Genomic DNA, 25,172 nt, shown 5'->3' with positions numbered 1-25,172 from the left:
TAAGTTTGAATTGACTGGATGGCAACAGGTTTGGTTTTGGGAATTTTTTAGCCGTCAGTAAACTTTTAAGCAGTTCTGGCCTGCTGTTAGGGGAGGATGGTTTCTTAATAAATAGTTGTATACTATTTACAAAAGCAACTATTACATGTAAGAGACTGCACTGGATTTTATGCACACACACATATACACACACACCAATAGATACCCTCACTAATTTAATCTTTGAGAACCTCTATCAGATAAATATTTCTTCATTTATAGATCAGGTCATTTTTTCAAACACTTTGACATCAAGTATTTTGAAATTGACAACCAGAATTCCAGAGTAGGGCAGCATAAGAGTAAACTGATCTTTTATCTCTGGAACTAAATCAGAGGGAGGGTTATTTTTAACACAGTACAACACCTTTTGGGCCAAATAACAAGACAATTATTATTTAACTTGAAGTGTAAAAGCTAACACATATCATACTTTTTTTTTTAAATCAAGTAGAAATAATGTACAAATGTAATTTGAATCATACTAACAAGTTATTCTCAGATTCAAACTGGTTTTCATTCTTTACATAGTCTGTCATTCTCTTAAAACAGATCCTCTACTCAATATTTTCAATAGGTTTAAGCTGCATTTAGAATAAAATCAAAACCCCTTTGCCAGTCTCTCAAGGATTCATATATTCTGCCCTCCCTCTCCATAAAACTTCAACCAAGCTCTGTCCTCTCCCTTGTTAGCTAGGCAGCAGCCACACTAGAAAGCCTTACATTCATCACATGCAAGCTCTTCTTTGCCAATTCCTTGTCCATGTTCTCTTTTCTCTCTATTTCTTTGCATGAGTAACTTTTTCCTTATCCTCTAAATCACAGTTTAAGTATCAGCTTTTCAGTGAAGCCTTCCTTGAATGTTCTAATTAAAATAGATCCTCCTCCTGAGAAGACCCATTATTATCTAAAAGAAAACCCTCAATGCTTCCTTCCAAGCACTTGATGTGATTTGCATTTATTAGTTTGTTTACTTGTTTACATTGTGTATCAAGTTTTGGGTAATGGGTATTCACTATTTTATTCCTAACACACAGCATAGTGTCTGGTACTCAATGAATATTTATGTGAACCAAATTTTCTCCTCAAAGTTAAGATGTAATTGCAAAGGTTTTTGTGATCAGAAGATTTCAGAACGTAAATGCTCTCCACCCTTATGCTCTGGTGGTGTTATATTTTCCTAACATCTTGTATCTCTGTATGTCAGGTTTTATTTGACTTAAATTTAGATGCACTTTTAAGTGATTCGATTTAAAACATAACAAAACAAAAGAAACTCACAGCTCAATCTCTAGCATCTGTTCTGACACATATTCCCATAGCAGATCTTTATATTGTAATTGGGAAGGCACACAGAAGGTTAAAGGGTAATAAATAGTTCCTGCCAGGATTTTTGCCTCAATAATAGTGTCACGGAAAACCAAAAACCAAATCCACTGCCATCAAGTTGACTCCAACTCATTGGACCCCAATTGGGATTCTGAGGCAGTAAGTCTTTACAGAAGTAGGTTGTTCGATTTTCCTTCTGCAGAGTGTCTGGTGGGTTGGAACCACCAGGCTTCTGGTTAGCAGTCAAATGCCTTATGCACTGTGCCACCATGAAAAGGGTTCCAATTTTATACCCTGGTAGCATAGTGCCTAAGGCACTTAACTGCTAACCAGAAGGCTGGTGGTTAAAACCCACCAGCCACTCCTTGGAAAGAAGATTAGGCAATCTACTTCCATAGTGATATCACCTTGGAAACCCAAAGAGGGGTCACTATGAGTTGGATCAGACTCAATAGCAAGGAGTTTGGTTTTAAACCAAAAAAAAAAAAAAAAAAATTCACTGCCATTGAGTCAGATCTGACTCATAGTTACTCCTTCTTGGGTTTCTGAGGCAGTATCTCTACAGAAGTAGATTGCCCAATCTCCCATCCAAAGAGTGGCTGGTGGGTTTGAACCTCTAGCCTTCTGGTTAGCAGTCAAATGCCTTAGGCACTATTCCACCAGAGCTTCCATACCGCATAGAATTGTTGTTGTTATGTGCCGTCAAGTCAGACCCGACTCATAGCAACCCCTCCTTGGGTTTTCGAGGCAGTATCACTACAGATAGTAGAGTGCCTCATCTTCCCTCCGAGGAGTGGCTGGTGGGTTTGAACCGCCAGCCTTCTGGTTAGCAGTCAAGTGCCTTAGGCACTACGCTACCCAAATTCCCTTAAGTAAATCTACTTAAATCTTCTACTTAATAGTTATGGGATTCTCTACAAATTACTTAACCCTCAAAATTTGACCTTTATCTTTTAAATGAAGTGTAGTGATTCTTACCTACCTCAAAGAGTTGTGTGAACCTGAAAATGCTAATCACTGCCTACTCTGGGATCTATTTGGATAACACCTACAGGTTTCATTTAAAGAGAAATCAGCAGGGCAGGGAATTGTGAGCCCCTCCCTATCAGTGCTGAGAATCTTGAGATAATCATCAACCTCTACTAATGATGTATATAGAGAGGGCTTAGCATGTACTTAAATCCTTTGACATCCAATTATTATTATTATTATTATTATTATTATTTTAAGCAAGCATCTGTTATCTGTGGCCAGTTTATGTAACTGGGTCTTTTCAAGCACAAGCTTTATTAGAAAAGTGTCAATGTTTGTTGTCCCAGTCCAAATGCTATCTATCTGACAAGAATCTTGTCCCACATTGGCACGGGCTGGCAACCAGGCTTCTGTATTTTTAGTAAAATCCTCAAATGATTTGGATTCACATGAAAGTTTAAGAACTCCTGCTTAATGTATGGATAATCCAGTTATTAAATAGCTACTGTGTCTGCCATGATCCACTAAATTAAATTCTTTGTTTAATCGATGCTTGAGTGTCCTATAGTCTTATGTACTTGGACATTTAAATGAAAACATAATACCTTTATTGTCCTGGTTCTATTACTTCCCACTCAGCTCTAGCTGAGGCCTTTGCTCTTTTAACCTGCTGTGATAACAAACTTTCTGGGCTTATAATTAGGAACAAGAAATATAAAATAGGATTTATACAGGAGGAGTATTAAATGTTATCAGGTAAATGAACATGTATTTTTCTGGTTACCTAGTGCTACTCTGACAAGAATATACCTTAAATGGGATGCTTGAGTAAAGAAGAGTTTATTCTCTTACAGTTTGGGAGGCTAGAAGTGTGAGTTCCAAGTGTCAGGCTCTAGGGGCTGTGTGAAATCCCCTAGACCTGGGGCTTCAGCTCTGCCTCTTGCTCCTAGACCACTGAGGGTAGAGGCATCTCTCTACTCAGGCAGCAACTGGCTGCTGAGGTTAACAAGCCCAAGGTCGACAAACAAAATGGCACAGTCCCGATGTTACCAAAACACGGGGCAGGCCATTAATTCAAGTCCATTGAAAGTCCCAAGGTTGGCAGAGCATGGCAGGCTGCTGAACAATGACAAGTCTACATGCAGGGTTCAAGCATGCTATAAGCTAGAAACTGCTCCCCAAGGCTTCTCCTTGGGGAACCACAGCCTTAAGGCAGCTTACTCAGCTGCTCAGAGAAGATTCCACCATGGAGTTGATTTCTAGTGTCATCCTGGGGAATACTACCTCCAGCTGCCCAGCCACTCAGTCAGGCCCAGCCAAGTAGATACACAAACTTAACCACCACATATATAATGTTCATACCAATTGTTTTAAAATAAAAGAAATCATGAAAAGACAGGAAGATTTTAAAATTAATTTGTTAACCTTGCCAATATAAATTTCCAGTATGAGTAAATGTCACAACTTTAACTAGTAATCTGTATAATGATAAATTCAGATAATTTTAACATGACTCTATATCATTTTAAAATTATAACATGATAATAGGCTACCAAAATGATTTGATGTTTAATAACAATGACTAATTTATAAATCATGAAACAAAAAGACCAATAATTACTATATCATGATATTAAATATTACTCTAGAATTTATTATATTAAATTATCTCCATACTGCCAAAAGGAAACTCTATCTCTTACAAAGTTTGCCTGATTCTGGCAAGGAGGTGATACATACATAATGATCCATATCAAGAAAATATAAGTTTCCAAATTTGTGGCTACTTGTTTTCTTGTTCCATGGGTTTATTCATTCCTTTTCTTTGTTTACATATTAGAAAAATAAATAAACTAATTGTTAAACTTGAAAGAAAAATTTTGCATGCAGGTCATCACACACAATTAGGGATGTTGGAAAATATTCCATTCATAATAATCACCCTACTATACATGCACTTCTGATCTATCACCATTTTTTATCTTTAAACATTTTATGATGTAGAATCATAATGAAAAATATAGTTTATGATATAGTAACAGCAAATTTGCTATATGGAGATTACATTGTATTAGCCTTACCTTCCAATTATATTTAACACTTCAGATCTCTTGGTCTAAATACATTCAAGATAGTACTGGAATGAAATATTTATATATCAGATTTATTATTATGTAAATATACATCAAAGTACAAATTTATAAGCACTTTAGAATAGATTTTACCTTCGTTATTTAAATATGAAATGGACACAGACATTTTTATTTGACAACTTTTCAGAAATTTGATTATTTTGGAATGGCTGTGTATGCATTCTGATAATGGCTATGGATTCAAAAATCGTTGCCTGCCAATTGCAAAAAGACTGAAATATATTTTGAAAATTTATGTTTTACACACAAAGTACACTCTTCATACTGCCAAAAGGAAGCTCTATCTCTTACAAACTTTCCCAGATTTGCACTAAGGAGGTGATACTTACATAATAGGCATAAATGTGGCTCAGCTGTTTCATTTGTGGTTTAAATGCCCTGCACTTCTTTAAACATAATGTGTTAAAATTCTATCCCTATTTGGATGGTAAATGTGAATTTCAGGGATTTTGTTCCCTCTTTTAAGAAATAGGGGTAATCTTGGACAAAATTTATTGTCATCAAAGATATTCATGTTTTAGTTGCGATTAATATCATTCTTTAATGCTGAGGAAAAATAAGGAATGTTAGATTCCTTCAGTTTTGCTTTAGTAAAGTAAGAATCCTTTCCCACTAACCTCCATCACCCACCTGATCCATTTTGCAGAGTTGGGATTATTTAGAATGCTGAATGGAGAAAAAGAAATGTTTTTTAAATAAAATTAATACATTTTCATCTAAATAAATTAAATTGTCCTACACCCTAAACATATATGAGATTTCCATCAACTACTCAATTAGTATTAATTTAAACATTTCATAACGCTGAAGAGTAGACTATTTTCATGTATATATATGTGGAATAGTTTCTGTTCTCTCTCTGTGCTGTAATTCACTTTTTGATGGAATTTTGATATTCCTAGATATCCGTGGAATACAGGAGTTTTTGGACAAAGTATCTCAGCAGGGGATGGATGTTGCACTTCAGAAGGTGGAAAACAACATCAATAAAATGATCACCACTCTCTTTGACACCATGAGAATAGAGGAACTGAATCGCTATCGAGACACTCTTAGGCGAGCCATCCTTGTTATGAACCCTGCCACAGCCAAATCCTTCATCACAGAGGTAAGTGAAAATGGCCAAGTGGTAGAGGCGAGATGTAAAAAATAAAATGCTTTGAAATGGACCCCACAGAAGAGATGAAAATTAAGAACAGTGGAAGGGATTTAACTATACAACTCTCATTATCACTAATGAAGGTATCACAGTGAATTCCTTTCTTATCACATTTACCTCGTACTGTCCAGTTAATTGTTGAGAATACTTGTATTTATATATATTTAGGCACATGGCCAACATGAGTTTAAGAAGTCTTATTGGAGTTTAAAAGTGCTGTTGACCTGAATGATTCTAACAAATTGAAGAATGAATTCACAAGGGCACAATTCACTAATCCTTAAATTTTTTGAAAGTAAAAATTTCACTTCTTAGAAAAGATTCACTTGAAGCAGGCTATTATCAGCTAAACATGATTACTTGTACAACAGGAGCAAATTTACTTCTGCTGTGTTAACTGTATACCAAGACAAGTAATTCAGACTGTCTGAAACTCTCCAAAGTGATGACCACTGTACATTTTATGATGCTGCATACTCAAAATTTTAATTGTTTGTATTCATTTGGTTAGAAGCTCTGAAATGTTGTAAAACTGTAGTTAAGATTCCTAATGTCTGTGTTCTAAAATGCTTGCCCTTGCCTTGCAAAAAGTTATTATCAAACCATTATTACCTTCAAGTTTTTAATTTTATACAGTGATTGAGCCAGTCATGAGTTTGCATATTTAACAGAGGTTTTTTGGGTGATGTTAAATTTTTAATTTTGGTGACTGTATTTGACTAATTCTTTTTTCTTCCCCTTTCCATTATATGTCTTTAGTTACTTCCCAAAGTTCTGCTATAAAGACTTCAGATTAGGAACGGGTTAGAAGTTTTTTGACACTTTATAATATTATTAGTATAGACCAGAATAGAAATTATTTAGAAGAATAAAACCTGTGGAAAACTATCAATAATGTCAATTGTTACTTTAATAGAGAAATTTGTTGTGGACTTCAAGGTCTGAGGAAGAAATTTAACCTATTGTGGTGTAACAAATGACTCAGAGAATCTCATTGAACCATCAGATTTTTTTCCATAACAGAAAAACCTATTTCCCATTTTATAGAAGTTTATTCTTTCTTTAAAGAAAACAAAATCTTCTAAAGATTGAAGTCAAGTACACAAAGACATGTAATATATATTGGAATGTTAAAGGTGTAGTAACTGAGGTTGAAGCATCTGCTGTCATTTCTGGCTGGCAAGATCAGAGAAGGCTACATTGAGACAGGACATTTGAATTGTACTTTTTATTACAATAAGAATTCACAAGAGAGAAATGAATTGTAACAGATTAACACAAGTCCGTTTCAATCAATATCTGAGCATGTGGAATGGGCAAACTACTTAAAATTTCTGAATCTAAATTTTGTTGTCTGTAAAATGAGTATACTAGATTGATGTCAGTTTATTAATTTGGTAATGTGGAGTAATGAGATATCTTACAATATGCTGGGAAAAGCAAGTGTCTATACCTAGTAGATGCTCAAGATATGGTAACTTCTAGATCACTTTTCTAACACATATCATGGACACATAAAAGATGCTCAAAAAATGCTTGGTGAACTGAAAAGAATGTCAAGATGAACAAAGACACAGGCCTTTATTGTATACCCAGATTAAAGCAAGTACTTCTGTGCAGATTAAAAGTAGGATGTATGAAGAAGTGATGGAGCATGCACTGTGCAAAGTAGAGATTTATACCAGATAAATACAAGGCCCTTGAGTGTCAGGGTAATAGTATATATTTAGTAAGCAGTTAGAAGTAATGGGCTAAGGAGGGGGGCGGTGACTTGATCCTTCCTTTTCCTACAGGGGAGACCTAAGGCAGAGAGATTGGGGAAGTAATAACTCTCATCTTGTTAGGGAAAAAGGTCTGTGTCAGGTGTCAATGGGAGAGAAGATCATAGGAAAGAGAGTCACTCAGGCAGAGTTCACATGGCTAGAGAGGATTTTGAGGTTTTTAAACTAGTCCATAAGAGATATCAGTGCCATTAATTGCTATGAGCAAATAATGTGGAAGAGTGGGTTTGAGGAAATTCAAATTGTATTAGTGACACGTGAAGTTTAAGCTATCAGTGGATTACCCAGGTAGATATACTCTATTTTAACATTTTTAAAAAAAATCCTAACTATTTCCTGGGTGCTTTTGTAAACTCTTTATAATCCTTTAACTCATTTAGTACTCATAAAAACCCCTTGAGTTGGGGTTACCATTATCCTTGCTTGAGATAAGGAAACTAAGCCTCAGAGAGGTTTAATAAATTGTCAGGATTACACAACAGGTAAGATGTGTATTTGAGGTGGAGCCCAGGCAGTTCGTCTCCACAAGTTGTGTGCTTAACCCCTGTGCTCTGCTGCCTGCCCAGCTGAAGTGGATGCAAATGCATGACTACAGCTCAAGATATGATCAGCGCTGGAGATGTGGTTGTGTTTCAGTCAGTTTAATAAACACTGACTTTTATCCGATATATACTAGATAGCATGCTAGGCATTAGTGGTGTAATGGTGGTAAAGATTCAGTTTCTCTTCTTCAAATTTACAATCTGGCAATGGGTTTAGACAACAGAAAAATAACGTCACTGTTATGGGATGCATGCACTGCAAGAACACACACTTATTGATTCTAATCTCAGAGACACAAAAGATGGATACCTGACTGAGCCTGATTGCAGGAAGAAGTGTGTGACTGTAGAAGTGCTGAGGAGGAAGTGCTCCTTAACTTGAGTATTAAAAGACATGCACACTTGTACAAGGCAGAGAATGGAGGAATGGCTGTTCTCAGCAGGAATGAGACCATGAACAAAAGCACAGAGGCTCATTGTACAAAAGCATTATGCTCTATCTAAAGGACCACTAGTGAAAATTACACTAGCTAACATTAACAGAGGAGGGAGTTGGAAGTTATTTTTATGAATGATGAATAGTCATTGCAGTGATTGAAATAGGAGATAATACATTCAAAATATGCTACACAAAATGATACCCAAAAAAAGGTGCAGAGCATGAATTTAAGAGGAGCAAGACCAAATACTGAAAAACTACATTTGAATTATTTCAACCATGCAAGCTAAAGAAAGGGATTCCTTGTTGTAAGACAGAGTAGTAGAGTATATAGAGGAGAGTCAATATACAAGGAAGAAAAGGCATGGTAAGATGATGAGGACTTCTGTATGGACATGTTGCGTGCATGTCATTTAAGTCAAATAGCATGTTATTTCATCAGCCACTCCTCAGAAGGAAGACTGGGCAATCTATTTCCATAGAGATACTGCCTCGGAAATGCAAGGAGGGGTCTCTATGAGTCGGATTTGACTTGCTGGCAGTGAGTTAGGTTAGGTTAACATGTTATTTAATCCTCAGAGCTTTTCCTCATACTCAAGTAGATGGTTTAGACACAGTTTAATTTAGAAATGGATAAGTCAGGTCCTAAAATAGTTTGATAATATCGATATCTCTCTCTCTCTCTCTCTCTCTCTATATATATATATATATGTAATTGAAAGATGATTGTGTATAAAAAGAGAGTTCTGGTGGTATAGTGAGTAAGATATTTGGCTGCTAACCAGAAGGTCAGTGGTTCAAACCGTCCAGCTGTTCCATGGGAAGAAGATGAGACAATCTACTTCCATAAAATTTACAGCCTTGGAAACCAAATGAGGGTCACTATGAGTTGGAATCGACTCAATAGTAGTGGTGTTTTTTTCCTTTTTTTTCACTGTTTTATTTGTTTTTTGATGTAAAAAATCAGTAGATGAAGTAAGTGAAGGAACAGAATTAATGAATGTCAAAACATAAAAGCAACCACTGCTGTGGAGTCGAATCTGACTCATAGCAAGCCCTCCTTGGGTTTCCAAGGCTGTATCACTATAAGGGTAGAAGAATAAAGTCTAACAAAGGAAAATGAAAAAAAAAATATATATAAGATCACTTACAGGCAAAACTAGAAAGTAAAGGAAGAAAGAAGTTCAACAAGAGAATACTGAGGAGTTGTCATACAAATAAGAACTGAAGTGTATTAGATCGGGAAAGTGGAAAATCTGATTACATAGCAATATCAAATTCCTTTGTGAAAGTGAAAAGAAGATTTTTGTGTTGACTGGACGTGTGGTGAGAAAAAGGAAACAGAATGTAGATTACCCAAGCCAAAAAGTTGGATGAAATTGTTAGAAAGAGGAGCTCATAAATGAAATATTTATTGTCACAGGCACATAGAAGAGATCTCAAAAAGAGGAACTTAAACAGAATCAAGTAGAAAGGGCTGTAAGTGAAATCACAAAGAGGCTCTAGATGTGGGCTCATAAGGGTGCAAAATGTCCAGGCCACAGGAAAAAATATAGTTCAAAAGGTAGGAGGAGGCCCGAAGTAGTGCTATTTCACAGGCCCTAAGGGAGCCCTGGTAGCGTAGTGCCTAAAGCACTTGACCAGAGGGCAGGTGGTTCAAACCCAGCAGCCGCTCTTCAGAAGAAAGGTTGGGAAATCTACCACCGTAGTGATACCACCTCGGAAACCCAAGGAAAGGTTATTATGAGTCACTACACTCAATGGCACATAACAGCATGCATCTAGAGGGAGCTCTGATGGCGTAGTGTCTAAGGCATTTGACTGCTAACCAGAAGGCTGGTGGTTCAAACCCACCAGCCTCTCCTCAGAAGGAAGATTGGGCAATCTACTTCCGTAGTGATACTTACTGCCTTGGAAACCCAAGGGGAGGATCCAACTCCACGGTAGTGAGTTTGGTTTTTTTGTTTTTATACATCTAGAAAACAATAGTTGTCCCTAGAGTTAAACACAGTTTGTTATGAGAACTCAGAAAAAATATTTGTACTGAGGAAATAAAACTTGACAATGGCAAGATAGTTTGCCAGATTGCAGAGGGGTCATTATTTCCTAGCAAATGAATGGAGGCAGATATATTGACTACATTAAGATTAAGAAGTCTGGTGATGAAAGTAAAGCTAGCATGGTGGATAAAATAAACACTCAATGGATACCCTGATAAGAAAAACCTATTTCCATTGTTAGGATAAAAGCTGAAGCAATTTTATACGTGTCTCGGAAAAGGAACCAGGGTGAAAGGAGAGATTGTAGATAAGAGAGGGGATAATATAAGAGACAAGATCCCTGAGTGTTAGGCCCCATGAAATTCTACCCAGGAAGGGCTACCAGATGACCCATATTTTAAGTTGTAGTTTTCAGAGGGAAATGAAATCAGTTCATATTTTATTAAAATAATTTCCTTTGACCCTGCTTGTTTGTCTATTAATCAGTTTCGGTCAATATGATCTTGACTTGGATCCTTACCATAGTTCCATATCCTTGACTGACACGTTTCATAATCTAATTCTTCTTTGTTCCCAAAAACATAAAACCTGTTTGTGATTTTTTTTCCCGGTCCCTCCTTCACCTACTCACCATTGATTTTGTTAATGATTCAGTGTCTCTCATGATCATTGCTTTTGTGTTTCCAAATTGGACTGTTTTGACCCTACAATTTTGAGTACTGAAGAAAAAAAAAAAAAAAAGACTCACTGCTGTTGAATCAGTTTTGACCCATAGTGACCCCTCCTTGGATTTCTGAGGCAGTATCACCATGGAAGTAGATTGCCTCATCTTCCTTCCGAGGAGTGGCTGGTGGGTTTGAACCACCAGCCATCGAGTAGTGATGTAGAAATGAAAAAAAAAGAATGAATATGAAGACCCATCCTCCACCCATGCTGACTTCACTACTCTGTGACTTGCATGGTGGTTCCTCTTTCTCCATGGCTATTCTCAAACACCTTCCAGCTTTCTTCTGGTCTCTCATGGGTTGTAGGAGCATTTCCTCACTTAAGGAATAGGTTGACCCCTTTAGTACTAGAAGCAGTTCATTCAAAAGACTGGTAGCAATGAAATTCTGGAAATCCAAAGAGAACAAATTCTTGACTTAGAAAATTAGACTGGTGAAGGAGGAAAGCATGTAACAACATTATAAAATGTGAAATAAAAATGCTATAATAGAGATAGGTAAATGGTGCACCAGGCTTCCCTAGGAGAATGGACTGATGCTGCAGAGACCCTATCTGGGATCAAGAAATGTTTCACAGAGAAATCCCTTCACTAGACCATTGAAAAAATAAATAAGCATTACTCAGGTAGATATCAGTAGGTAAACAACAATCTGGTGTGTGTGTGTGTAATATATCACACAGTAAAAAATAAATCAAGTAATATTGAAGGTTACATAATGAAACAAGAATCCCTTGCCCAATATATTCCCAGTAATAGTTATTCTTTTCAGAAGTAATTACTACTTATAATTATTTAAATATAAATTGTTTTTACTTTGGAATACTCCATGCACTCATGATTCAAAATTAAAATGGTTTAGGAGTATACCCCTTCTGCTACTGTTACTTGAGCTCATGATTTCCTTCTTAAGAGAAAAATAGTGTGTCTGGTGTGAACTTCTAGACTTTGTGTGTGTATACTTTTTATTTGCTGTTATACAAATAGTGGTACCTTAGGCACAAATAATGTGCCTGTATTGTTTTTACTGTATTATCTTCAAGAGATCATTCCCTTGAAATATGGAGTCACTCTTAACTATTACATTTTTCTGTTTTTACTTACTCTGGTATTTTGGTCTTCTCGTGCCATTATAATAGAAAATACCACATGTGGATGACTTTAAACTAACAGGGATTTATTCTTTTACAGTTTAGAAGGCTAGAATTCCAAGTTTCTGTGCCAGATCCAGGGGCTGGGTGAAGACCCCTCAACCTTGGGCTTCAGCTTTGCCTCTTGCGTCAGTCCTACTGGAGCTGGAGGCTTCTCTTCACTCAGGCAGCTGCTGACTGTTGAGGCTGACAAACCCAAGGTCAACAAATAAAATGGTACAGTCCCAAGATTATCAAGAAAGAGGGCAGGCCACTAATTCAAGTCTAGAAACAGTCCTAAGATTGGCAGACAGTGGGTCAGGCCACTCACTGACAACTTGGCCAAATGAAGGATCTAAATATGCCAAGAAGCTCAGAGATCTTTCTCAAAGTGTTGTCTCATATACTGGAAGCAGACCACAACCCTAAGGCAGCTACTCAGCTGCTCACAGTAGATTCCACCATGGATTTGATTACCAATCTCATTGTAGGGAATAACTACATCCAGCTGCCTTACCTCTTAAAAACAGGCCCAGCCCAGTTGACACATAACCTTAACTACCAGAATTCCACCCCTTGCTAGTTCCATCTCCTATACAGATCTCTTTCATTGGGTAGCCTAAATCTCCTAGTCCATCTGAGTGGCAACCTCATCCCTTTGGCCTTGGGGTCCCCTTCCTCTGCCCCTTGAGTATGGCAGTCCTGCCCCCTCACTTTTGGGCAGAAGCTATAGCCCCATCCCACTGGCCTTCATGAACATTGTTGTTATGTGTCATCGAGTCGTTTCTGACTCATAGTGACCCTATGAACAGCAGAACAAAACACCACCCAATCCCATGCCAGCTTCACAATCCTTGTTATACTTGAGCCCATCATTGCAGCCACCATGTCAATCCATCTTGTTGAAGGCCTTCCCCTCTTTCTTGACCCTCCACTTTACCAAGCGTGACATCCTTCTCCCGGGAATCGTCCCTTCTGACAACATGACCAAAGTAGGTGAGACGAAGTCTGGCCATTATCACTTCCAAGGAGCATTTATTTCTCCCTGCCCCCTTTTTTTTTCAAGAGCTTGTTTCACATTCAATGTTACATATACATTTAGTTTCATTCCCCATTTACCATGTCCAACCCTAACCCATTCTCCTGCCCTCCCTACCCTGTAACCCTCCCCCTGTGCCCCTCATATTTATACAATCCTGTTTATCCTGCATTTCCTGAATTTGAATGTTGGTCTTCTGGTGTCCCATGGTCTATTGCTCTAAGGGATGTATTACCATAGAGTATGTGGGTGCATCATCTTCGGTTGAGTGGTCTGCGTGTACATCTTGTTAACAATTGGGCCGAGACCCCACCCCTGGGTGTGTGTTTTATTCCAGGCACAGAATGTATTCCAGGGCCATAGTATTGGGGGTCTCACACAAGATTTCATCTGACCAGTAATTCTGGTCATTACTGAGTTTTTGGATTTTGTTCCATGTTTCTGCTCCCACTCTATCCAGGATCTCCAGATTTGATCATTTCCTGCGTGGTTGGCATTGGTAGTCAGGCACCATCTAGTTCTTCTGGTCTTGAGGGCCAACGTGTCCTATGACTGATTGCTTCCAAATGCTCTTTTTTTTTTTTTTACGTTCTTCTTTGCTTCCAATGCTAGGAGATCATTAGCTGCATCTTAGATGGCTGCTTGAAAGCTTTTAAGACCCCAGTCACTACTCACTAATGTAGGATGTGGAGCAAGGTTTTTATGTATTTTGTTGTGCCAATTGAGTCTGGTGTCCCCCAGTACTATGGTCCTGAGCTGGTAGATCTATTGGATTTCCATCCCATAGTGTCTGGTTGTCTGTGAGGGATTATTCTGTGTCTGTATTTTATTGTTTCTGTAAGGACTGCAGGTATTTTGTATCACTGGTGTCTGTGCAAGATTAGCCTCAGCTGAATCTATCCTTGGTCTAGAATGTACTTCTGTTTACTGACCCCTGTTTGATCATTTCAGGTGTTTATGTGTTTATCTGTAGCCCAGTGTTTGGTGTTAATGGCAATACAGTATTGTGGACACACTGGTTGCTATTATCATCTGTTGTCTATCTCTTATGTGCACAATTCAGTGACCTCACATTTCCTAATGTTATCATGGTGGTCATAGATCCTTCCCATATATCCCTCCCCCTACCCATGTCAGCATGTAGGCCCCAACTAGCCTCATATTAATTCTTCCCTTTCCTTCCCTATTCCGGTAACCTACGAAGTGAGTTCCCTTTCCCAAGAAAACCCTTCTCTGTCTTTTTACAGTAATGGGCTCATAAAGTACTTGGCTTTCTCCGACTGAATTATTTCACTCAGCATAATATCCTCCAACTTCATACACATTGTGAGATGATTCACATATCCCTCAATGTTCTTTAATGTAGCATAGTATTCCATTGTGTGCATATACCATAATTTGATTATCCATTCATCCGTTGATGGGCATTTAGATTGTTTCCATCTCTTTGCTGTACTGAGTTGTCCTGCAATTAACATAGGTGTATATATATATCTGTTCATGTGCTATCTCTCACCTCTTTAGGATATATTCCTAGTAATGGAATTGCTGGGTCAAATGATACTTCTATTTTCAGTTTTTTTAAGGAAACGTCATACCGTTTGCCACAATTTTTGTACCATTTTACAATCCCACCAGCAGGGCACAAGAGTTCCAATCTCCCTGCAACCTCACCAGCATTTGTTATTTTCCAACCTGTTGAACTTTGCTATTATTACAAGGATGAGATGATATCTCATTGCTGTTTTGATTTGCATCTCTCTAATGATTAATGATCATGAGCAATTTCTTGTGTGTTTGTTAGCTGCATGTATATCTTCTTTGGTAAAGTGTCTGTTCAAGTCTTTTGCCCATTTATGAGTTGGGTTATTAGTCTTTTTGGTGTTGAGGTATTGAAGTTTTCTATAGATTTTGGAGATAAGTCCTTTATCAGATATGCAATAGACAAATATTTTCTCCCAATCTGTATGTTATCTTTTTACCCTTCTGACGAAGACTTCAATGTGCATAAGAAATAAATTTTTAAAAGGTCCCAGTCATCTAGCTTCTCTTCTATCTCCTGCACATTCTGGGTTATTCTTGATAGTCTATTTATGCCATAAATTAGGCCTCCCAGATTTGCCCTCCAAGGAGCATTTCATCTGCACTTCCTCTGTTAGTTCTTTTAGCAGTCCATAGTATTTTCAGTATTATTCACCAACACCACAACTCAAAAGCATCAATTCTTCTTTGATCTTCCTTATTCATTTTCCAGCTCTCACATGCATATGAGGTGATTAAAAATATCATGGCTTTGTGTCAGGCACACCTTAGTCCTCAAGGAGATATCCTTGCTCCTCAGCACTTGAAAGAGGTCCTTTGCAGCTGTCTTGCCCAGTGCTATATGCCATCGAATGTCCTGAGTGCTGCTTCCATTGGTGTCAAACTAAGCAATGTGAATTATTTGACAATCTCAGTCTTTTCTCCATTTATCGTGATGCTGCTTATAGGTCCAGTTGTGAGGATTTTTGTTTTCTTTATTTTGAGATGCAATCCATAATGCGGACTATATTTTTCAATTTTCATCAGTAAGTGCTTCAAGTCATCCTCACTTTCAGCAAGCAAAGTTGTGTCATCAGCACATCACAGGTTGTTAATGAGTCTTCCTCTTATCCTTATGCCATGCTCTTTTTCATATAGTCCAGCTTCTTGGATTATTTGCTCAGCATGTAGATTGACGAAGTATGGGGAAAGGATACAACCCTGATGCACTCCCTTCTTGATTTTAAACCATGCAGTGTCCTGTTGTTCTGTTTGAACGACAGCCTCCTGGTCTATGGACAGGTTTCTCATGAGTACAATGAAGTGCTCTGGAATTCCCATTCTTCTCAGTGTTTTCCACAATTTGTTATGATCCATACATCAATGCCTTTGCATAGTCAATAAAACACAAGTCAACATCTTTCTGGTATTCTTTGCCTTGAGCCAAGATCCATCTGACAGCAACTATGATATCCCTTGTTCCACGTCCTCTTCTGAATCCAGGTTGCACCTCTGGAAGTTCTCTGTTAATATATTGCTGCAACCGTTTTTGAATTATCTTCAGTAAGATCTTACTTGCATGCGATATTAATGATACTGTTCTATAATTTTCATAATCTGTGGGATCACCTTTCTTTGGAATGGGTACAAATATGGATCTCTTCCAGTCAGTTGGCTAGGTAGCTGTTTTCCAAATCTCTTGTCATAACTGAGTGAGTACCTCCAGTGGGGCATCTGTTTGTTGAAATATCTCAGTGGGTATTCCATCAATTCCTGGAGCCTTGTTCTTCGCCATTTCCTTCATTGCAGCTTCGACTTCCTCCTTCAGTATCATTGGTTCTTGATCATATGCCAAACCTCCTGAAATGCATGAAGATCTACTAGTTCTTTTTGATACAGTGACTCTGTGTATTCCTGCCATCTTCTTTTGATGTTTACTGCATCATTCAATATTTTGCCCATAGAATCTTTCAGTATTGCAACTCGCAGCTTAAATTTTTCTCAGTTCTTTCAGTTTGAGAAATGCCAAGGGTGTTCTTCCCTTTTGGTTTTCTAACTCCAAGTCTTTGCACATTTCATTATAGTAATTGGTTCTGTCTGCTCAAGCTGCTCTTTGAAATCTTCTGTTCAGCTTTTTTCACTTGTCATTTCTTCCATTTGTTTTAGGTACTCTCTGCTCAAGGACAAGTTTCAAAGTCTCTTCTGTCATCCATTTTGGTCTTCTTTTCTCATCTTTTTAGTAACCTCTTGCTTTCTTCATGGATGATGTTCTTGATGTCATCCCACAATTCTTCTGGTTTTCGGTCAATGGTGTTCAGTGCATCAAATCTATTCTTTAGATGGTTTCTACATCCAGGAGGGATATATTCAATGTCATATTTTGGCTATCATGAACTTATTTTAATTGTCTTCAACTTCAAGCTCAACTTGCATATGAGCAGTTGATGGTCTGTTCCACAATCAGCTCCTGGCCTAATTTTGGCTGAAGATATTGAACTTTTCTATTTCCTCTTGCCACAGCTGTAGTCAATCTGATTCCTGTGTACTGCAAGTGGCAAAGCCAATGTGTATAGCTGCCATTTGTGTTGTTGAAAAAAGGTATTTGCAATGAATAAGTTGTTAGTCTTGCAAAATTCTACCATGTGATTTCCAGCATTATTTCTGTCACAAAGGCCAAATTTTCCAACTTCCAGCGAGTCTTTGTTTCCAACTTTTGCAATCAGGCACCAGTGATAATTCACACTTTAGATTACATGTTTAGGCAATTTCAGACTGCAGAAGTTGATAACAATCTTCAATTTCATCATCTTTGGCTTTGGTGGTTGGTGCACAAATTTGAATAATAGTCATATTAACTGGTCTTCCTTGCAGGCATGTGGATATTATCCAATCACTGACAGGATTGTGCTTCAGGACAGATCTTGAAACGTCCTTTGTGATGATGAATACCACACCATTCCTTTTCAAATTGTCATTCCTGCCATAGTAGATCATATGGTTGTCTGATTCAAAATGGCCAAAACCGGTCCATTTTAGCTCACTAATGCTAAGATATCAATCATTATGTGTTTCATTTCATTTTTGACAACTTCCAATTTTCCTAGAGTCATATTTTGTACATTCCGTGTTCTTATTATTAATGGATGTTTGCAGCTGTTTCTTCTCAATTTGAATCATACCATGTCAGCAAATGGAGGTCTCAAAAGCTTTACCTTATCCATATGAGTAAGGCTGATTTTACTCTGATGATGCAGATCTTTCCTAGTCATATTCTGAGAGCCTTCTAACCTAAGTGATTCATCATCATCCTCTGTTTTGGAGAATGATTCCAGGTTACTCATAAAGTTGTGCAGTAATGTATCAGACAGTGTTTCTCTGGTATTCATAAGATTTTTCCCTCACCAGTTCTTTGAGAAGTGGATGGCCTCTTCCTTCTTTCTAGACTGTCTCAGTCTGCAAGCCTTGCTGAAATCTGTGTACCATGTGCACCCCACTGGGAATGAAACACCAATGACACAGCCTTCATGAATGGCAGTCCCATGCTCCAGACACAAGTTGGTGATAATCAGACTATTTGAAACATAGGAGGTTGTGGTGGTTCTACTCACTAGAAGTCATGGTCCTACCTGTAGAAACTGAGGGAGCTCTGATTCCCATTTTCTTGGTCTCTCAGCTTCTGCCAATAAATGCCTGATGCAACCCACTCTGCCAGGAAGCTTCCTGCCCCAAATCATTCAGCTTTCTTGCTTCATGGGCCAGCAAGTCTGAGGCTCCATCTCATTCTGATCTCATCTACCAGTTAGTGCCCAAAGGCAACACACTCTACCAGGAAGTCACCTGCCCAAAAGCATCCAGTTTTCTCCTCTGTGGGGTGGTAAGCCTGTTGCTCTGTCTCATGACCCTCTCTTGGCTCTGCTGCTGCCATCTCTCTGTAGGTCTCTCTCCTGATCTCTTGGCTGGTTACTCTGCTGGTATGAGTTCAAGGATCTCAGGTTCAAAGATGTACTCCACTCCTGTTTCCACATTTTAGATGTCTATTAGATAGAGCAGCACCTGACTCTCAGTACCAAATTCTGTTTTGGTCCTTTAGTGGCACTCTAACAGAATATACCACATATGGATGACTTAAAAAAAAAAAAAAAAAAAAAGTAGAGAGAGAGAGAGAGATTTATTCTCTTTCAATTTAGATGACCAGAAGTCCGAGTTCAATGTGCCAACTCTAGGGGCTAGGTGAAGGCCCCTAAACCTTGAGTTTCAGTTCTACCTCTTGCTCCAGGCCCACTGGAGCTGAAGGCCTTCTTCACTCAGGCAGCTGCTGACTGCTGAGGCTGACAAACACAACGTCAACAAATAAAATGGCACAGTCCCAAGATTATCAAGCAACAGGGCAGGCCACTAGTTCAAGTTCAGAAACAGTCCCAAATCAGCAGACAAGGGGGCATGTCACTCACTGATGACTTGGCCAAATGAAGGATCCAAATGTGCCCAGAAGCTCAGAGACCTTTCTCAAAATGTTCTCTTACATACTGGAAGCAGACCACATCACTAAGGCAGCTAGTCAGCTGCTCGCAATAGATTCCACCATGGAATTGATTACCAATCTCATTGTGGAGAATAACTGCATCTAGCTGCCCAGTCACTCAAAACCAGGCCCAGCTAAGTTGACTCATAACCTGAACTACCACATCTTATGAGTATCATTGATTGCTGTATTGCTTTATCCTCTCTCTATTTCCTTTCTGATATAATAAATGAAGTTTTGGTTCACTTACGTAATCTGAACACAATACTTCTTCTCTAAATTTTAAATAAATTTGAATAACATAGGTGTGTTATTATTCCTTATTCCATCTACTACAGGTACTATGTTGTTATTAGTTGCTGTCAAATTGACTCCAAGTTACAATAACCTTTTTATGTACAACAGGAGGTAAGATTGCATCCATAGACGCTAAATGTCCTTTTACCTAGCTTCCACTCTTCTCTCTCCCAACTTCCATAACCCATAGCTCTATATTAGATGATTGAAAAAAAATATATATGGTTACTTTGTAACCATAAAAACAAAATATTTCATGTCTTTCTTGGCTCAAAGTTGATCCTAGAAGTTTAAAACCTATAAATACTTTACTTAGTATAAATATTTTAACAGCACAATATAAGTTATTTTTCTCACTCCATTTTTTTCCTCTGAGTAATTAATTTTCTTACTTTTCCTTTATTTTACCTTAGTTGGCAACTTAAATTCTAAATTCCTATGTAAAGCAACAAATATACAAAGTTTCTGTTTCCTGGCTCCCTCTCCCCTGCAACTCTTTGTCTCCTGCTCTGTTCTTGCCACATTCTTTATTATTCTTCTGGGTAAAATATAGGAACTCCTAGATCTCATGTTTTCTACTTCCTTTATTCCCTGTTTTGCTGGAGAATAACTTCAAATAAGTTCCTAAGGAAGTGTGTTTTTCTAAGTTTTATTTTCTTTTACAAAAACATGTTTATTCTAGCATCATTCTAGATTAATAATTTAGATAATTATAAATTCTCCATTTAAAAATAATTTCCTCAGAACAGCAAAGGAATCAATTCAATATATACTAGCACCAAGTCTGCTAATGAGAAATCCAATGTACATGTGATCCTTATTTACCTAAGGGTGATTGTTTTTGTATTGTGAAGATAGAAACATGCAGAACTTTAATGTTCTAAAATTCATGTAATACAACTAAGGGTTTCTTCTACCACTCCTTGTCTTTATGCCCACGAGTCTTTCAATCTGATAACTCATATTCTCGTTTATGACAAATTTTCTACTTAGTCCTCCACCGATCTCTTAAATGTCTATTGGCAAATGTTTATTAATTTCTAGAAAAATTTGCTTCTTGTTTTCTAAAATCTATTTCTCACACCATCTTGTTTATGAAATAATAATCTTTGATTTCTCAAAAGTTGCCATGTAAAATTTTTAAGTCTTCTTATTTTCCTCAGATAATCCCTATTTACTCTTATTTCATTTTATGCTATTTTTTTCTTAATTTTTTTTTTCACACATTCTAGTTGTTTTCAAATGTCCTGTGATCCTTAGTTGACTATGAGTCTAGGAATGACTCAGTAATTAGTTGATTGAAAATTTTGCATATTCAGGAAGACTTGACAAGCTCCCATTTGTATTGAGCAGATGGGACATGGCCATTTTTATGGAGGTACAACTAGATTTTCTGTGTGTGTTTATGTGTGATTTTTGATTTGTAACAATAATGTCAGTATTAGCTGCCTCAGTGCATCCCATAAAGCCTACGCAGTTTCTTTAGAAAGATCCCTTATGCTCTTTTTTTTTTTTTTTTTGGATTGTTTGTTTTTGCATAGGGATGATATTACCTTTCATGAATATTTTGCACAAAGTGTTAGAGAAAATCCTGTAAGAATCAACATACATTTAAGGGTCCCCATAGATTTCTACTCCCATCTCACTCATATGCTCTCTTATCTTGGCATTTACAAATATCAACACTTTTTCAACTTCTTTCTCGTATGTTGTTATCTCAGTCAATGACTTCTGCCACTTTTCTTCATCTGATATTACTGCTCCATCTGCTTTTTATTTTCCAGCAATTGATTTAAAGGGGGGGGGGACCCTTTTTATTTTTTTTTGTGTGTGTCATATTTGTGGGTATACCAAAAAAAAAAAAAAAACCCACTGCCATCGAGTTGATTCCAACTCATAGCAACTCCTATTAGGTTTTTGAGGCGGTAAATCGTTATGGAAGTAGATTGCCCAGTCTTGCTTTGGTGGAGTAGCTGATGAGTTTGAACCACCAACCTTCTGGTTAGCAGTCAGATACCTTAGGCACTGTGCTACCAGAGCTCCTTGATTGTGGATATATATATACCTACTTAATCCCCTTATTATTATTTTTCGGGATTTGGGGGTACTTTGTTCACCTTCTTGAGATTGAAGCACCAGTACGGTCTTTCAGAATTTTAGAAGTTCAAACTAAACTGCATAAGATAATTTTTAAATGATTGTTACAGTTTCTAAGAAGTAATATATTGGATCAAAACAATTTAGATTTGGAAAGTACATCATGTGTCATTTTGTCCACATTCCAAATTTACACCTAAATAAATTAAAGGCCTGTCTAGATTTAATCAATACTTTTCTCTAGCTTCTATCCTCACTATTCAAAACCTTGGGAGCTAGTGTGGATAGTGGGTAGTAGGAGGCATCCAGATTTTTAAACTGGTAAAGTAAGTTGTCAGCAGGTCAAGACAGTATATGATTCTTGGGTCCAAAGTGCAACATTTGTGGAAATGACTTACCATCGGTTATATGATGGATAAGAAGTCAAGTGAAACTAGAAAGAACATGATGGATTGGGTCAATAGGAAAGACAGAGGAAATGATGGTTATAATAAGGGCAGAGACCGCCAGTAAGAATTTAAGAAATGGGGGAGGCAGAGGGAAATAATTCTGACCAAAGAAGGGTCTAGCAGAACTCCACAATTTCACTGCTTGCTTTACTTAATAGGTAGGCATGGAGAGTTGTTGAACTATTCAAGAGAAGATTGTAACCTAATAGTCAAAGGATAGATTTTAAAAACAAAATTGCTCCCTTAGCTTTGTCATTTAGTTGCGAAGGGGGAAAATGGGCATACCAATTCTTTTTACACCTTTTTTGCCCCCTGTCCCTGGAGCAATTATGTGACATTGAGTTAATTATGCTCCCTTTGAAGTCTTAGAAATTTAATACACTAAATTTCTACAGTAAATGCTCCACCTCTCATTTAAGAGTTTCAAAGGTTTAAGAAAAATGCTGTGGTTTTACGCAGCTGAGTGAATCAACTTGCTGTAATATCGGCAGGGACTTGTTATGACCATGAATCTGTAAATGTCCTTAAAATGAATATGGTGCAACGGGAGTACTCACATGGCTTAGTTTATATATGGATAGGATGATATATTGAAAATAGTATGGTTTTCATATAGGAATAATACTGCCTTAGATGCTGTGTAACTGAAACCCCTTCCAGAAAAGATATAAAAATCATATTTATATTAGAACATTTTCGGCCATGGCCTTTAGTTTTCTGGTTTGATAAAAAAGATCTGTTCTTTGAAAACTGAAAATTTATTATTTATATGTTAATGATCTTCGTTTCCTATTCACACTTTTTCCTGAAGTTTTCCAGAAGGCTTTACAGTTACGTGAATTTTTTTTAATCCTCAGTAAGAAAACAATATTTCTATTATTCCTTAAACTTGTTTTATGTAATAGTTTCATTCTAGGAGTTCCTGGGTGAGTAAATGCGTGCTGCCTAAGGCATTTGACTGCTATCCAGAAGGCTGGCGGTTCAAGCCTATCAGCCATTCCTCAGAAGGAAGATTCAGCAATCTACTTCTGTAGAGATACCGCCTCGGAAACCCAAGGAGGGGTGGCTATGATTCCGACTGGACCACAATGAGTTTTGTTTGGTTTGAGAGGTGTCCTGAAACAAACCTAGTTATCTGTTTGTGAAAGGTCACAGCCTTGGAAACACTATGGAACAGTTCTGTTCTGCATTTAAGAGGTCCATGTGTGTCAGAAGGGATGTAATGGCAACTAACAACATTTTATTATCTATCCCAGGTTCCTGAAAGAAAAAGAAACTTGTCAAGCAGCAAAAAGGCAATGTTATTTACTTCACATATCTAAGAAGTTTCCCAGAAATAAGCCTTTGAGAAAATTTAAGTAACAAATTATGTTATCTTATCTTAAAGGAGACAGAAAGTTCTGTAGTACTAAAATGGGCACACAGAGTTCTCAAATTACTGTGAAAAATTATTTAAATAACACATTGTATCCAAAAATTAATGGTTTGGAGACTTTATGTAATGTGCAATTTTTAAGATGAAGCTAATGATTCTATTTTTTAAAAAACTATTTTCCCACAAAATTTCTATCCATTGCATGTCTCTAATAATACTGTATCCATAGATGCTTGCTATGCATTTAACAGTAAACTTTTTATTAAGATATAAAATATATAAAGAATGTTGTTGTTGTTGTTGTTAGTTGTCATCAAGTCAACTCTGACTCCCGGCAACATTCCATGTAACAGAAGGAAACATTGCCAAGGCTTCCACCATCTCCATGATCTTTTGGTATGTTCAAGTCCATTATTGGGAATATTGTGTCAATCCATCTCATCGAGGATTTTCCTCATTTCAGCTGACAGCCTACTTTGCCAAGTATGATGTCCTTCTCTTGTAATTGGTCTTTTCTGATTATAAGTCACAAAAAGAATAATGCATTTATTGTAAGCATGGTATTGTTGTTATGTGCTGTCGAGTCAGTCCGGACTCATAGCGACCTTTCCTTGGGTTTCCAAGGCAGTATCACTACGAAAGTAGATTGCCCAACCTTCGTTCCAAGGAGTGGCTGGTGGGTTTGAACCACCAAGCTTGTGGTTAGCAGTCACTTGCCTTAGGCACTAGGCTACCAGAGCTCCCATTGTAAGCATACAACTCAGTAAATCTCCAAAGTACCAGCTTTCAGATCAAAAAACAGAAATTAATTAGTAGCACTCCCAGATTCTCTTCCCACATACATCTAATCATAACTCTTTTCAAGAGTAGCCATTATCCTGACTTCTAATAATATAAACTAATTATGTTATTTTAAAACCATGCATAATTAGAGTTACATAGTATAAACAGTTGTGTCTGCTTTCCTTTGCTCAGCATTATGTTTGTGAGATTCATCCATGCTGGGAGTCGTAGGAAAATCATTCTTTTTGATTGCTTCAAAGTATTTCATGTATGCATATATTGCAGTTTATATAGCTTATGCTGATTTTTTTTTTTTCAGTTTTTGCCATTATAAATAGTGGTTCTATGTGTATCTTTTCATGTGTATGTGTATTTCTGTTGAGTGTATACTAGGAATGGGGTTGCTCAATTCCATGCCTCAATGCCAGTTGATAAGGGCTGTTTTCCAAAGTGTGCATACAAAATTGTGTTCTTACTAGCAGAAATCAAAAAGTTTCCAATTTTCTATGTCCTCAGCGATACTTGTTATTTTCTCTCCTCTTTATTTGTTATGGTAAGTGTATACCGGATTCAGATATTTTTATATTTGCATTTTCCTAATGGATGAATTTTGTTTCTGTATATATTTTTTTGGTGGTAGAGGGATATTCTCTTTTACAGATTGCCTTTGGTAGCATATTGTCTAAGGAACTTGACTGCTAACCAGAAGGCTGGCGGTTCACACCCACCAGCCATTTCTTGGGAGGAAGGTTGGGCAATCCTACTTCTGTAGTGATATTGCCTCAGAAACCCAAGGAGGGGTCGCTATGAGTTGGGGCTGA

General features: G+C 37.4%; 1 protein-coding gene across 1 annotated transcript in view; it reads left to right on the top strand.

The window, feature by feature from the left end:
- GRID2 (glutamate ionotropic receptor delta type subunit 2) overlaps positions 1–25,172 on the top strand; it is a 1,108,517-nt gene that overhangs the window by 42,746 nt on the left and 1,040,599 nt on the right. Inside the window, exon 3 of the mRNA XM_042782610.1 lies at positions 5,396–5,601. Within this exon, the coding sequence (XP_042638544.1) occupies positions 5,396–5,601 (206 nt within the window). The remainder of the gene's footprint in view (positions 1–5,395; positions 5,602–25,172) is intronic.

This window comes from Orycteropus afer, unplaced genomic scaffold (assembly GCF_000298275.1).
Source record: "Orycteropus afer afer isolate SDZICR_OR568_19922 unplaced genomic scaffold, OryAfe1.0 scaffold00389, whole genome shotgun sequence".
Lineage (NCBI taxonomy): Eukaryota > Metazoa > Chordata > Mammalia > Tubulidentata > Orycteropodidae > Orycteropus > Orycteropus afer.
This window is presented reverse-complemented; position numbering and strand designations above follow the sequence as displayed.